Raw genomic sequence first — 15,444 nt, forward strand, 5'->3', positions numbered from 1 at the left:
GATATATGTTCAATATGTAACTCAACTACTTTTATCATGTTATGTTATCATTTGAGAATGTATTCAAAGTATGGGTTGTGCATTAGAAATATTTCGACTCCAAGTCAAGTTCAAACGATGGCTATTATGCTAAATTTTGTGAAAATCTCTATGTGCCTAAGACTCTTAATTGCTCACATGTGTACTAAAAGCCTTGATTTGAAATGCCTTGTTATTGTTAATGCTGATGATGTTTGAAAGTGAAAAAGGTGAGCATGAAATACTAAATACGGCCGACCTACCAAGAATGATTTTATAATTGTGGCCATTAGTGCCAATGAAATGAAAAAAATATGAAATCAGTATAAATTGAGATGATTGGTAGAAAAGGATGATGTCGATCCACACATCATTGTGGTGAGACGGCCTAGCCGATCGGGTCGTGATCGGACGCCATGCAGCACACATGGTGGTGAGTGTGCTGGAAATTATAATTGAAATTGTGATTGTGGTTGATGTCTCGGATAAGAAAAACTAGTCGATCGGGTCGTGATTGGACTCCGTACTAAAGGTACAGTGGTATTGTGAACGATGGCATATTGGTACAAAAGATCTCCCAAATTAAGATATGGAAATTTATTTGAACATTGTCTTGGTCCTAACTTGAGGTTTGATGTTGTTTGAGGCTTCAACTGATATTATGATTGTTCTTACTTGAATGGGTTCACTCGGTTGAGCGCCGGTCGCGCTCCTCGAGTTCGGAGCGTGACAAAGCTCTACTGAGTTTACTAGGAAAATCTCTAAATACAATTTGAAATAGAAGTTAAACAATACAAATATAAAACCAGAGGGTGACTCTGAGGCCTGCGAACGCGACGACAAATTTACCTTGAGTCTCCACAGGTCGACCAACCAACTATTAATCAACAAGAACCATGGCACCTGGATCTGCACAAAAATGCGCAGGAGTGTAGTTTGAGTACACCACAGCAGCATCCAGTAAGTATCAAGACTAACCTCAGTGAAGTAGTGACGAGGGACAGTCAAGACACCTACCGGACTAAACAACCTGAACAAGTGTGTAGATGAACTAACAGAGAAACAATATTAATATAAAGCTAAGCGGGATAAGGAATACAAGACAATACTTGCAATGATACACTAGTAACAACAATATTCAACATGAAGTGGTCAGGTAATAATGCTGTAGAGTACTAATCACAGTCTAAGTCCGAGGAAACCAAATAAAGGGAAAACCAGCAACAACTCAATGAGAACAATCGCTTTCACACCAAATCTGTTCAAGCATTTCCACGAGGTACCGAACCTCATAATCACAGCTCCCGCGTCCCAATTCATGAACCCTAACCACTTGGCATCTTGTGCCTACGTTACAACTCATAACCGTACGGGGACGACTCACGTGCCAATAGGACAATCCTCACACAGAAGGCAAGAAGACAAGAGTACATATAATGGCTAATGTCGTTAGGATTCACCTTTTAAAACTGATATGAGTGATTTGACTATGTGTATGCTTGTGCAAGTGTGCTACCATAATTCCAGTCAACAAATAAGAGTAGAGTCAATGAATGACACATAAGCAACGATCACCATGAAATGTGCGATGCAACAGAAATAGTAATGAAGTTCGAAGAAGCGACCAACATAACAAGATTAGCTACACAGAGTTGAGCAAATAGTACAACACGGAGGAAAACAGTTAATAGTATGCTAAGGAAAACAACAATCAAAGACAAGTGCACATAAAAAAGGAAAATGACAATAGAGTCATCCCGAGGTACTGCCTTGTAGTCTCAAATCATAAATGAATCACGACACGGTAGAAGCCTCGTGCAAACAATAACAACCGCACAACAGAAACCTCGTGCCACAATAACGTCCGCACGGCAGAAACCTCGTGCCACAATAACATCCACACGGCAGAAACCTCATGCCATAATAACATCCGCACGACAAAAACCTCGTGCCATAATAACATCTGCACGACAGAACCTTCGTGTCACAATAACATCCACACGGCAGAAACGTTCCACAATAACATCTGCACGGCAGAAACCTCGTACCACAATAACATCCGCACGAAAAATACCTCGTGCCACACAACACTGGATACCAGAGCAACAACGACAATAACACAAGAATACAACAAGTAATTCAACTCACGAACTCCAGAACACAAAAAGACGCAAGAACGAACTCACAAGGAAAGACACAACATGAGATAATGGTACAACATAGCAATAGCTCAACAAGGAAGATATACTTTGTAACAATGATCCCACATAGGTACAATTCAACGATAAGATGGATAACATGAATCAATGACTCCAAATAAGGGTAAGTCAACAATGATAAGGGATAACAAATCTTCACTTAGGGTGGAGCAATTATGGAAGAGATTCAGCAAATTCAATTTAGGATAAGCAGATTATGGAAAAGATAATAATAACCTCAATAAAAGATAAACAATTACAAGAAGGATAGCATAGCAGTAAAAGAGGCAACAACTTCAGTTAGGGCACATAAGAGTCTAATCGACAATAAGGGTAAAACATGGAGCAATTAATTTCAAATAAGACATGTAAGGGTAAATTTAGTAAATGAGGGATTTAACATAATAAACAACTTCATATCTAATGAACATAAGAAACTAAGAGCCCTAAGCGGTCACATTTCCACAAGTAAGCCCGAGCACGTACTCGTCACCTCGCATACATGGGCTTCAAATGACACAATTAGCACCAAAAACTCAAATCCTAAGGGGGCAGTCCCCCCTCCCCCCCCCACAAAGTTAGGTAAGATACTTACCTCAAACCACGCTCAATCAATCAATTAGAAGGCATTTCCATTGATTTTCCAACTCCGAACGGTTCGAATCTAGCCAAAATAATTTCATACTATAAATATAACTATAAGAAGTTAATTTAAATAATGAAATAATGCTCTTAGCTAAGAATTAAAAATTTGCTCTAAAAAGTTGACCCGGGCCCGTGTCTCGGAGCCCGACCAAAATTACAAAAATTGAACACCTATTCGATATCGAGTTCAACCATACCAAAATTAACAAATTCCGACAACAATTCGACCTCCAAGTCTTCATTTTATATTTTCAGGAGATTTTAAAACTTTTCCTCAATTTCTTCCATTAAATTCAAAATAAAATGATGAATATAACCATATAATCATGAAATATAATCACTTCCGGATATAGAACACTTACCCAAGTCAAAGTAGTGAAGAACTCCTCCAAAATCGCCCAAAATCGAGGTTTTCAATCTCAAAAGAAAATGAAGACAATGGCCAATTTCGACCCCCAAATGCACTGCCCAGTTCCGCTTCTACAAGAATCTAATCGCACCTGCGGAGTCTCTTTTGCGACACAGGCTTCGCTTCTGTGGAGCACACTGGCCAGCAGCCTCATCGCACCTATGGAAGTGGTCTCGCTTCTGCACAAGTGCAGGTGCACTGCTAGATATCACTCATGCGAGCACACGCGCAGCTCACCCAGGCGCACTCCTATGCATTCTCCTCCGCTTCTGCGAGCACGTACCTGTGGTCCAAAATGCGCAGGTTCGAAGGAACCAACAACCAAAAAATCCAGCAACTCCAACAAGGGGCCAAACGGTCCGAACCCCATCCGAAACTCATTCGAGCCACTCGGGACCTCATCCGTATATACCAACAAGTCCTATAACATAACACATACCCGATCAAGGTCTCAAATCACATCAAACAATGTCGAAACTACAAATCGCACCACGAATTGAACTTATAAATTTCCAAATCTTCTAACTTCTAAAACTCGCGCTGAAACATATCAAATCAACCCGGAATGATGCCTAATTTTGCATGCTAGTTCCAAATGACATAACAGAGCTAATCCAACTCTCGAAATCACATTCCAACCCCGATATCACCAAAGTCAACTCTCGGTCAAACCTTTCAACCTTCCAAAACTTTAACTTTTCCAACTTTCGCCAAAATGTATCAAATTACCCTACAAACCTCCACATCCAAATCTGGACACACGCCTAAGTCCAAAATCACCATACGAAGCTATTGAAATCATCAAAATGCCATTTCGTAGTCGTCTAAGCAAAAGCCAAATTCCAGTCAACTCTTTTCATTTAAGATTCAAAAATAAGAATTGTTCTTTCAATTAAATCCTGAATCATCTGAAAACTAATCTCGACCACACACGCAAGTCATAATACATATTACGAAGCTTCTCGAGACCTTAAGCCGTCGAACATGTTGCTAATTTCCCAAAATGACCGGTTGAGTCATTACACCGAGGGGCTCGGGTGAGTTTCAGACATGTTTCAGATGCGCTTTGCAAAGAAAAAGTTTGCTGGTGCAATACCAGTGCTGGTGATCTATTGTAGATCTCACAATTACGAGGTCTATCTTGCAATTGCGAGCCTCATTTTTGCGAAGAATGAATCGCATTAGCGAACATGGGCTGGGCTTAGTGAATCTCGTATTTGCGAGAAATAGTTTGAATTTGCGGATAGTGGACCTTCACATTTGCAAAGAAAGTGGTCGCAATTGTGATCACTGACCACCAGTGTTTTGCTTCGCATTTGCGAAGTTATGGGTCGCATTTGCGATACTTCTGGGTTCGTATTTGAGACCTCAATGTCGCATTTGAGACTTCTTCTCTTCCGTGATAGGGTTCGCATTTACGACCTTTGTCTCACAAATGCGGTGTTCACAATTGCGAACAAGACATCGCAGTTGCGACATCCACATATGGGTAAAAGAGGGAGAAAATAGGATTTAGCTCATTTCTCACAATTTCTCAACCCTATACACCCTAGAGGCGATTTTCCATGACACGTTTCTTCATAAATTCATTGATAAGTGACTTTCATCCATTGTTTTTAATTACCCATTACATTTCATGAGATTTCAACATCAAATTTAGGATTTTCATGGTAGAAATTAGGTATTTATAGAATTGGGGGATTTTTGTAAAATTGAGATTTAGACCTCGAATTAGGGTCGAATTTCAAAACAAATCACATAACCGGGCTTGTAGGTGAATGGGTGATCGGATTTTGGTTCGAATCTTGATTTTGACCAAGCGGGTGGCGGGGTTGACTTTTTTTTCAAAAGGATCTAAATTGAATATCTTTCATTTGTGGGTAGTTTTTAAAGCTTATTTTGAATCATTTGGTCAATAATTTGCTAGATTTAATTGGTTTGGAGGCTTGTTAAAAAGGCAAGGCCGTGATTTAGTGATTGCTTGAGTTGCGGAGCAAGGTAAGTATTGGGTCTAACCTTGACTTGAGGGAATTAGGAACCCTTGAACTACTTGTTATGTGAACTATGTGTGAAACGATGTATATGCGAGGTGACGAGTGTATATACGTCGTCAAAATAATTGTTTCCATGTCTTTCTCGTATTCCATAAATTATCTCACTCCATGCCTTAACTGTTACATGATTTAATTGCTTTCTATGCCGTAATTTGCTACTTGTCATTAATTATTCTTGTATTGAATTGTTCGTTCTTTCCACGACTCCATGGTTATGTGCTACTTGCCTTAATTGTCTTACTTGCACACCTTAATTGTCACGTACTTCGCTTGTCTTGTTGCTTTTGTACTATTTGTAGCATTCCTTTAATTAGTATGCGGTTCTTTTATTGCTTTACTTTTATATTCCTTAATTGTAGAGATTCTTGTAAATTGAAATGTTGAATTGATTGCTTTTATTGACAATGTTTATGGATCGGGATGCACGCTGCAACGGTTATGATATGGTGGAATAAGGGAGGATTTTGATATTGATTATAATGATATGGTAGGATCGGGTTACGCACCGCAACAGTTGTGTATGTAATACTTGATATTGATAAATGATGATATGGTGTAATACGGGAGGATTATGACATTGATTATGATTATATGGTGAGATCGGGTTGCGCGCTGCTACAATTTATATACGTGATTCTTGATATTGATAAATGATACTATGGCAAAATAAAGGAGGATTATGGGTGTATGGTGGGATTGGATTGCGCGCCGCAATGGAGTGTGTATGTTGAATTCGTTGTTGATATTGTGTTGGTTTCCAGCATTATTACATGAAATTATGAGATCGGTTATTCTGGGTTCTCTGGTCGGAAGGATTGAGTTTTTCTCATAAATTAACTACCTTAGTTTCATTTCCTATTATTATTATTATTATTATTATTAATATTATTATTATTATTATTATTATTATTATTATTATTATTATTATTATTATTATTATTATTATTATTATTATTATTATTATTATTATTATTATTATTATTATTATTTTAACAGGATCAAGTGGCAGGCGGTAATCCGCCATGCCTTCTCAATTAAATTAAAACAGAAATCACCGTTTGACCGGGAAACTGGACTTGTTTCACACCTCACATCTGGCTTTTATATGCCTGGAAGGTTTCCACCAGTTAAAGATTTCTATTTTAACATATTTGAGAATTCTTAATCTAGCTAATTCAGTACCCTTATATTTAAAGGCTGGCGGTAATCCGCACAATCAGTAAGGATAAGAATTGAAATATACTTGAATTTCATATATAGTTTAATGACTGTATGGAAGGTTAAAAACCTTTACTCAAGCAAGGGGTCTGTCATAATATAATACATACTTTTATTGAGTTTATGTGTCTAGCAGTTCTAACCGTGAAAGAAGATGCCCTTTTAACTCCTTTATCGGGCTGAGGTTCACAGCTGGCTAGACGAAGCCACTAAGGCAAAGCCAATAAGAGCAGTGTTATATTAGACTGTACCAACCATCTTGACACCAAGTCAAAAATCTATATATAAAACTCATTTATATTTTAATAGATGTCGTCGCTTTCATGGTGTATATAGGAGAGAAGTTAGATACTCAACATAGATATGAAGTCTCTTAGCCGGACATCGTCACGGCCAGAGAGGAGAGACTAGAAGAAAAACTAAACTAAGAAAGACAGAAGTATGTACCTTGTGGCCAAGAAGCAAGGCCCTGAAGATGAAGAACTGAAAACTTTTATTTACTTGTTCTTCTATTACAATCTACAAACTTCAAACTAACTCTTTACTTACACTTAGAGAGAGAGAGAGAGAGAGAGAGAGAGTTCTAGAGAGAGGGAGTCTCAACGTCTGCCTCTTAAAAATGAACGAATGACTTCTATAAATAGAAAAAGAAAAAGAATCTATGAACAGTAAAAGTGGGTCCCCGTGGGTCCCTGTAACAGTGTTTCTACTATTGAAACAGTGTATTTACTGTTGATGAACAATGTATCTACTGTTCGAGTGGGTCCGGCGGCTTCACTATGCTGTAGGTCCGGCGGCTTCACTGTTTGAGTGGGGTCCAGCTGTTTCACTGTGCTGGTTTCTTTTCCGCTTTTTTCAATTTGTGGATGAATTCTTCTGCATCATGTAAGTCTTCTTCAGATAATATCCTTTCTGCTTCAATGGGCTGAGAATCTTCAGCAATATCATCGTTGCTTGTTTCACTTTGCATTGACGTATTTGACTTTTCATATTGATTAATGGAAGACAGTAAATTTCTTTTAACCTCTTCCAAGTAACTATTAATCATCTCTGTTTTATCTCCTTCTTGAAAGGAGATCCTTCTGGCAATATGCCTCACTGAACTGTCATCAATTACCTCTTTCTGAGGTTTACTGGAATATTCTTGGATCTTCATCTCGATTGAATCCAAGAGCTCTTGACCATATAAGGTCTTTGTTTTGGGATCCTTCTTCATTAACTTGTCCCAAAAATTGTTGTAAAAAGTCCTATATAAGCAGGGGACTTGTTCTTCAGTGAATCCGACTTCTGGATTCCATTTGTGTATCCAAGGGATAGAAAATTCCAGAAAGAAATATATTTGGTTAATTTTTTCTGGGTAGCAGATATGATCTGCGTGATATAAATCGTTAATAAAAGGAGAAATTTTTATCCATTCTTTGTATAACATGAGAAATGGATCTGGTAAAATCTTTATTGTTGGACCGTGGTATGACCACCAGTTTAGAAACCAATTAGGAACAGTTGTTGCAAATATCTTTGCACATACTTTTATAAACCAAGTATGTTTGTGCCTATCATTATTGTAGTATAATACTTTATCAAAAGCTTGGATATAATCCCAATAAGTAAAATTCATTTTATTTTGGTTAAGGCTTATCTGCCTTTCCTTCATTGTGGATATACCCCAGTCTTCAACAGATATAATCTGTTTAATTATAATCTTCGAGAAGTTATAAACGTTCTCGTTTGTGCTATACCCAGAAAAGTGCTGAAAATCTGCACTTCCAGTACTGGTTAGTATCATTTCATAGTAGGAACGGGTTTTATATGACTCACCCGGATAATATAACCCATTTATCAAATACCTTTGGAATATCTTCCACGGTTCTTCTTTTCTCTGAATGTCAGAGTTTTCTAAGAGAAATATCATTTCTCTTTTTGGCACTTTCTCGTATGACTTGATATCATCATTGTCATCTTTAGTAATGGAAGCAAAAGTATCACTTTGCTTAACAGAAGTATCTTTCTGTTTTTGAGCAGTCAAATATGCCTGCAAATGTGCGTATAACGGACTATCTTCCAGATGGACGGATGGTCCAATTGATGATTTTTCTCTGAGAGATATCCTCTCATTGACTAAACTCCTTCTTCCCATTTGTATAACTGGGGAGTTTGATGAGGATCCATATGACGATCCCGAAGGTGATGCCCTTCCTTTGGACTGTGGGGATGATCTTCCCCAGCCTCTACCTCTTCCCCTACCCCAGGGGGGTTCCATCCTGTAAATATTCACGAGATAAGAAATCTGGCAGGGAATTATCAATTCCCTTTTTATATTGTATTTCAAAATCAAAAGGGGCCAATTGAGCCTGCCATCTTGCAAATATCATTTTTGAGGCATCATGTTTAAAATCTTTGTTAAACATATATTTAACAGATTGTGCGTCAGTTTTTATCAAAAACTTTTGGTTGTATAAATCGTCCTGAAATTTTAAAATATATTTTACTATCGTTAACATTTCATGTTCCACAATTGCGTATTTTCTCTGGGCTTTAGACCATTTACCAAAGTAGAATCTAATCAGATATTCGTGTTTATCATTGGGATTTATCTGTTTTAAAATCCCTCCGTAACCAATATTAGACGCATCAGTCTCTATAATCTTTTGCCATGCAGGATTAGCAAGGGTTAAGCAAGGTAAAGATTTAACACGTTGCTTAATATTTTTAACTAAAATAGTGTGACTATCAGTCCAAGGATTTTTATAATTCTTTTTTAGCCTATCATATAAGGGGGCTAAATCACGCGACAGATCTTTATAAAAAGGCGAAATATAATTTAAACTTCCCAAAAATCTTTGTAACTGAGTTTTATCAGTAATAACATCGGGAAATTTTGAAGCAAAATCTATCGATCTTTGAATAGGAGTAATCTTTCCCTGACAAATATAATGTCCTAAGAATCGAATGTTAGTTTGGAATAAACTCATTTTTTGTTTTGAGATAACCAAACCATTTTGTATAACAATTCTTTTGAAAATATCTAAATGCTTAATATGCATTTCAAGTGTTTTGGAAAATACCAAAATGTCATCAATATAAACAATGACGAAGTCTAGATAGGGGTTGAAAATATCATTCATAATTTTTTGAAATTCTGAAGGGGTATTCTTTAAACCAAAAGGCATAACATTCCATTCATATTGCCCAAATGGAACATTAAAAGCAATTCTATAAGTATGCTCTTTAAATATTTGAAGCTGCCAATAACCAGATTTTAAATCAAAATTTGAAAATATATTGGCGTCATATAATCTAGACAATAAATCTCTTTTATTAGGAATAGGATACCTAACCCATTTCAAATATTTATTCAAGGGCTTATAATTAATGACTAATCTAGGAACACCACGTTCCTTTTCAGCTGCGTTATTAACATAAAAAGCTGTACAAGACCAAGGAGATTTTGAGGGTTTTATCAAACCCTTTGATAGCAGACTATCAATCTCTTTTTTGCAAAATTCTACCAATTCTGCATTCATCTGACAAGGTCGAGATTTAGTAGGAATATCATCCTCAGTGAAATTATCTTCATATGGAAGAGTAACAATATGCTTTTTTCGATTCCAAAAAGCACTAGGATGTTCGGCACAGATATCAACAGCAATCTGCTCAGAAATCAATTTGATTTTTTCTTGTATTTTAGTAGAATTTAAAGTATCAAATATATTCATACTAAACAATTCTAATTGTAAAGAATCAACATGTTTTTGCTTCATATCAATTAAAGCATTAATATCTCTAGTTACTGGATCTGTAACAAAAGTATAACTTATCTCTTTATCCTTATAAGTAGCAGTAAAACCTTTTGAGTCTATGCTAGTAAAAGGATAAACGACGTTAATAAACGGTATTCCAAGTATAATTGGAGGGTATAACTGGTTTTTTACCAAGAAAAAGAAGTGAGGAATACAGATTTTATTCTGATAAATACCCGTATTAGGAAGTTTATACTTTATATCTAAAGCATGTCCTGATGCAGATCTAACCATATGAGTAGTTTTTTGAAAATATTCCGTAGGTACTAAACCTTCTTGAATACAGCTAACATCTGCTCCACTATCAATCATGACAATATTTGTAATAGAGAAACTATTATCAATGAGAATAGTACATTTAATATACCATTTATTAGCAGTAATAATTTGCATCATTCCTAAAAACATATCATGTTTAGGATTAAGACTAATAGGTTTTTCTTCAATATCATTTTCAAAAATGCCTTTGTTTTTATCATTAGATTTCTCAGCTGGAGAATTAATTTTCTCAATTTGAGTAATCCTATGATCACAAATCATTTGATTCTGTTTAAGAGATTTGATCTCTCGTTTCAAGTTTTCAACTTCAATTTTTAAATCATCGAAAGAAGAATCTCTTGATGGAGTTGTATTTTTATTTAAAAGACGGTTATTAACCTCCAGTAAAGAATAAGGCGGGGAATATTCAAATTCTTTTTCAGAAGGTTTTGCAAAACTAGAACTTGAATTAGAACTTGAACTAGCAGCCAAATTAATAATCTTTTCGCGAAGTTTTTCATCAGTAACTTCTTTTAAAAGTTCTATTACATTATCAGATGTAATAGTTTTCATGTTTAGATATTCAAATTGTGATTGTAATTTATAAAATTCATCATCACAAGTACATATATCACCTTTGCAAGTTGTACAAGTATTATCAACATTTTTATCACTATCAGATAAATCAAGTAAATCAATTTCAGCTTCAGATTCTGACTCAGAATAATAATAATCTGATTCTGATCCAGAAGTGTATAACAAACCATAAACCTTATCACGTAACTCATCGTCGAGTCCTAAGGTTTTCAGCTTTTGAAGCTTACAATTTGGAGCTATATGGCCAAATTTACCACACTTATAACACTTAATGTCAGCAAGATCTCGCTTAGACCTATTTTTGGTAAATCTAGTAGCCTTACGATGGGCTTTCTTAGCTTCTCGTTCTTTTTTGGATCTATATCTAGATCTTTTTCTCCTATAAGGACTGTCTTGGTTGGGGTATCTATGATACTTATGTTTCTTCTTCCTATGAGTAGAAGTCTCGGGTAAATCGAACTGGGTGCAAAAGTCCCTTAATTGGTTTATTTCTTTAAGCTTATCCATTTTAAGCTGTCTGGACAATCTTAATTCATTGCACATGTTTAACCCTTCCTGTGTGCAAATTCCTATTAACTTACCATAGGTATAGTCTCTGTATGGAATTTCACCATAACTACCTCTTAAAATCTTTCTAACTCTTTCAGCAAATAAAGAGGGAAGGCTATCTATAAACTTAGCTTTCCAATGTTCAAACTTATTTTCTGGTAGTTCCATCACTCTACTCATAAAGGTGTCTTTATACCACCTAAACTCACTTAAAGTCTTACATCTAAGGCTATTAAGGAGAGTACGAACAGTCTCGTTCTGATTGGTAAATCTACCATTAAAGTGTTCTAAAATAGTAAGAATAAGGGTATAAACAGCATCTTCCCTATTTGCCACTAGGGCCATGCCTAAGTTATCAACTCCTTCGTCAATGGATTTAGCGTTAATAACCATTGCCCTTTCTTCGACAGACAAATAATTATCCCACCAGCCACGTAGTTGGCCAGTAAAACCTGCAACAATCATTGTGCAAATATTTCTATCTGTATTTTTCACACTCTTACAGATAGTTGCATACATAAGCATTCTATGTACAAGAATAGTCAATTGCCTATCAGTCAAACCATCAAGATTCCATTCGTAGATTTCGGAACCACTGTAAGACGTATTAGTCTGATTCCAATCACGTTCCTCTATTAAAACATCTTGAGGAGTTGGACGATTGTAATAATAAGTCTGCATTCTGGGTTTATCAGCGTATCTGCTATCTGCAAACTTACTATTCTTTTTGGGGTAACTTTTGAGTTTATTAAACTCTGACAAAACATCCTTTTTATAGTCAAAAGTAGAATCTAATTTATCAGCAAAATTATTTGATAAATCAGTGGGTTTGATATTCAAACCGGATAACTTTTTATCAAGAAATTCTTCTAAGTCAACAAAAGATTTAAATTTAAAATCCTGAATATCAGGGGGTCTTTGAATATGAGTAACAACAATTTGAGGTTCTGATTTGCTTCCTGAAGTAGAGGCAATATCAGTCATAGTCTTTTTAGTATTCATATCCTTAATCAAGACTGTTAAATCATCCAGTTTTTTATTAAGAAAACTAACGTTTTCACCCAAAACTTTAACATATAAACTCAAATAATTATTTTGAGAAATTAATTTATTAATTTCTGCGATGCTGACTGCAGCAACATCTTCATCAATAAATTTTTGAAATACAGTAAAAGTAATACCTGTATTATTAGGTAAAACAAAAGATGATTGAGGAGGGTAAATGGCTTTAGTAATATTGCCACTCCCGTCTTTATAAGATCTTTCCAAAACTTTTATAAAAAGTGGTAAATATGTGGTTATAAACCAATGAATAAAATATATAATTTGATTATGTAAAGCACAAGTTTCATAAAACTCTTGGGAAATATTATTTAAATCCTCTTTACTATAAGTATCAAAAAACCAAGTTTTAAACTGGTTCCATTTATCAGTGAAAAATTCTTTTTGAATATAACCTCTAGCTTGTGACCCTGGACTAAAATCAATTTGGTGTGGAATCATTAAGTATCATTGGGGTCAAAATCCATCTCGGATGCAGAAGGAATATCCTTATCAGAAATATTATCATTATCCTGAACAATATTTGTCTTTGGGTTAATCTTAACCCTTTCAACAGGTTTATCACCTACTTTGGTAGAAATTATGTGTAGAGATGCAGCACGATTTCTAGCTGGTCCATAGACTGGTTCAACAGGAGAAATGTGTTGAATATCAGGCAACAGTCTACGACTAGTAAAAGAATGTCTGTTATAACTAGAACTAATAGTAGGTAACAATCTATTATTAGAAAATGACTGTCTACTATAAGTGGAACTATTATCGTCAAACTGAATGCAAATCCTACCATCCAGATTTTGAGTAATATGAGAATACTCAGTATTACTAACATCATCAGTTATCTGACTGGGGGATATAACCGAATCTAAAGTCCATGTGGTTGGAAAATTAATTTCTTCCCACTTAATAGGTCTCCTCGTGGTGACCTTAGACTTTGCAAAATTCGTTTCCACTAGAATAATCTGATTAGATGTATCATATAATTTACATCTGGGGTTTAACGTAGATAGTAATTTAAAATAAATTCTGTACGATAAACATATCAGTTCAGAACCAGGCGCATAATTATAACCATGCGCTTTCACATTTAATGTTAATACATTAAGTATATTAACATCAGATAAAGATAATTGCAAATTGGGTTGAGTATTAAAATATACTGGGCCATAGGCGACAGTAGATTCAATAGAACCCATCAGAGACTGTCTAAAATTTAAATTTCTGGCATCTCTGAGAGCAGCCAAAAATGTCTCTGGTAACCCTTTAAGGGTTAAAGGCTTAAAAGCAATTTGAACCATACCAATATGCAAATAATTATACTGGTGTTTATAAACATCTACATCATGCTTGTTTAACAAACGTATAGTCTGTTCAGACGAATTTAAAGCTAAAGATTGCTCAGTTATTTTAACAAGTTATTTAGAAGAGAGTTTATCAAACCATCCATAATCATAAATTATTCTAATAGGGACTTTATTATTATATATGTATTATTATTATTATTATTATTATTATTATTATTATTATTATTATTATTATTATTATTATTATTATTATTATTATTATTATTATTATTATTATTATTATTATTATTATTATTATTATTATTATTATTATTATACTGCGTACAGGTTATTGTAAGTGGACCGCCTTAGCCTCATCACTACTTCGTTGAGGTTAGGCTTGGCATTTACAGAGTACATGGGATCGGTTGTACTGGGTCCTAGCGGCGTTCGGTAGATTTGCTCGGATCTAGTTCTTGACAGAGACTTGAGGTACAGTTGCACAACATTCGCAGACCTGAAGTCCCTCCTCTACATTACCTTTATTGTTTATTTCTATTTAGAAAGTTATGCTTTTATTCAGACCATTATTTGTAGTTTTGTAGACGCTCGTATATTCATGACACCAGTTCTGGAATTGTATTCGGATATCTCCGTATATTAATTTATTTACTTTATTTCAGTTTATTGAGCTTATTGGTTTTCATTTTACTTGAATTGTTTAAAATGGTTAATAGCTATATCTAACGTTTGCTTGCCTAGCAAGTGAAATCTTAGGCGCCATCACAGTCCGAGGGTGGGAATTCTGGGTCTTGACAAGTTGGTACCAGAGCACTAGGTTGCCTAGGTCTCACGAGTCATGAGTAGGCTTAGTAGAGTCTGGAGGATTGGTACTGAGACGTCTGTACTTAATTTCCGGAGGCTATGGAGTTTTAGAAAAAAATTTCACTTCTTTCTTTCTCTATCGTGCGATTTTATTCTATCATTGATGATTGAACCATTCTATTCTTGTTCTCTTGCAAATGGTGAGAACACACACAACATCTACATATGGACCGGAGTTGGAGCACCCTATGGCAGCTACTACTAGGAGCAGAGGCCGAGGCAGAGGCAAAGCTCAACCTAGAGCTCGGGCAGTAACACCTGCAGTGGAGCCTCATCCGGATCTTGAGGAGGAGTTCCCAGCTTAGACTGAACCTGTTGGACTAGCTCAGGTCCCTGAGGAATTCATAGGCACTCCAGTACTTTAAGATGCTCTAGTCCGCTTGGTAGGCCTTATAGAGAATGTGGCCCAGACCGGTGTGGTGCATTTCCGGTGGCACCAATCGTCTCTCGGGTTGGGGGAGGAGCACAGAC

General features: G+C 35.8%; 1 protein-coding gene across 1 annotated transcript; it reads right to left on the reverse strand.

Moving 5' to 3' along the window:
• Window positions 1-7,368: 7,368 nt before the first annotated feature.
• On the reverse strand, window positions 7,369-12,730 carry LOC138902348 (uncharacterized). Its single transcript, XM_070190204.1, has 6 exons — window positions 12,340-12,730; window positions 11,775-12,198; window positions 11,346-11,714; window positions 10,756-10,931; window positions 9,926-10,116; window positions 7,369-7,524 (listed from the first exon to the last, which is right to left on the reverse strand). Exons 1-6 carry the CDS (start codon window positions 12,728-12,730, stop codon window positions 7,369-7,371), a joined length of 1,707 nt encoding a protein of 568 aa, XP_070046305.1.
• Window positions 12,731-15,444: the final 2,714 nt, after the last annotated feature.

The sequence above is a fragment of the Nicotiana tomentosiformis genome, chromosome 12, assembly GCF_000390325.3.
Source record: "Nicotiana tomentosiformis chromosome 12, ASM39032v3, whole genome shotgun sequence".
NCBI lineage: Eukaryota > Viridiplantae > Streptophyta > Magnoliopsida > Solanales > Solanaceae > Nicotiana > Nicotiana tomentosiformis.

Coding starts and splice junctions, on each gene's coding strand:
- LOC138902348 (XM_070190204.1), bottom strand. CDS start 12,730: ATGACTGATATTGCCTCTACTTCAGGAAGCAAATCAGAACCTCAAATT. Junction 12,199..12,339: donor GACTAATACGTCTTACAGTG/GTTCCGAAATCT, acceptor TGATTGTTGCAG/GTTTTACTGGCCAACTACGT. Junction 11,715..11,774: donor AGAGACTATACCTATGGTAA/GTTAATAGGAAT, acceptor AAGATTGTCCAG/ACAGCTTAAAATGGATAAGC.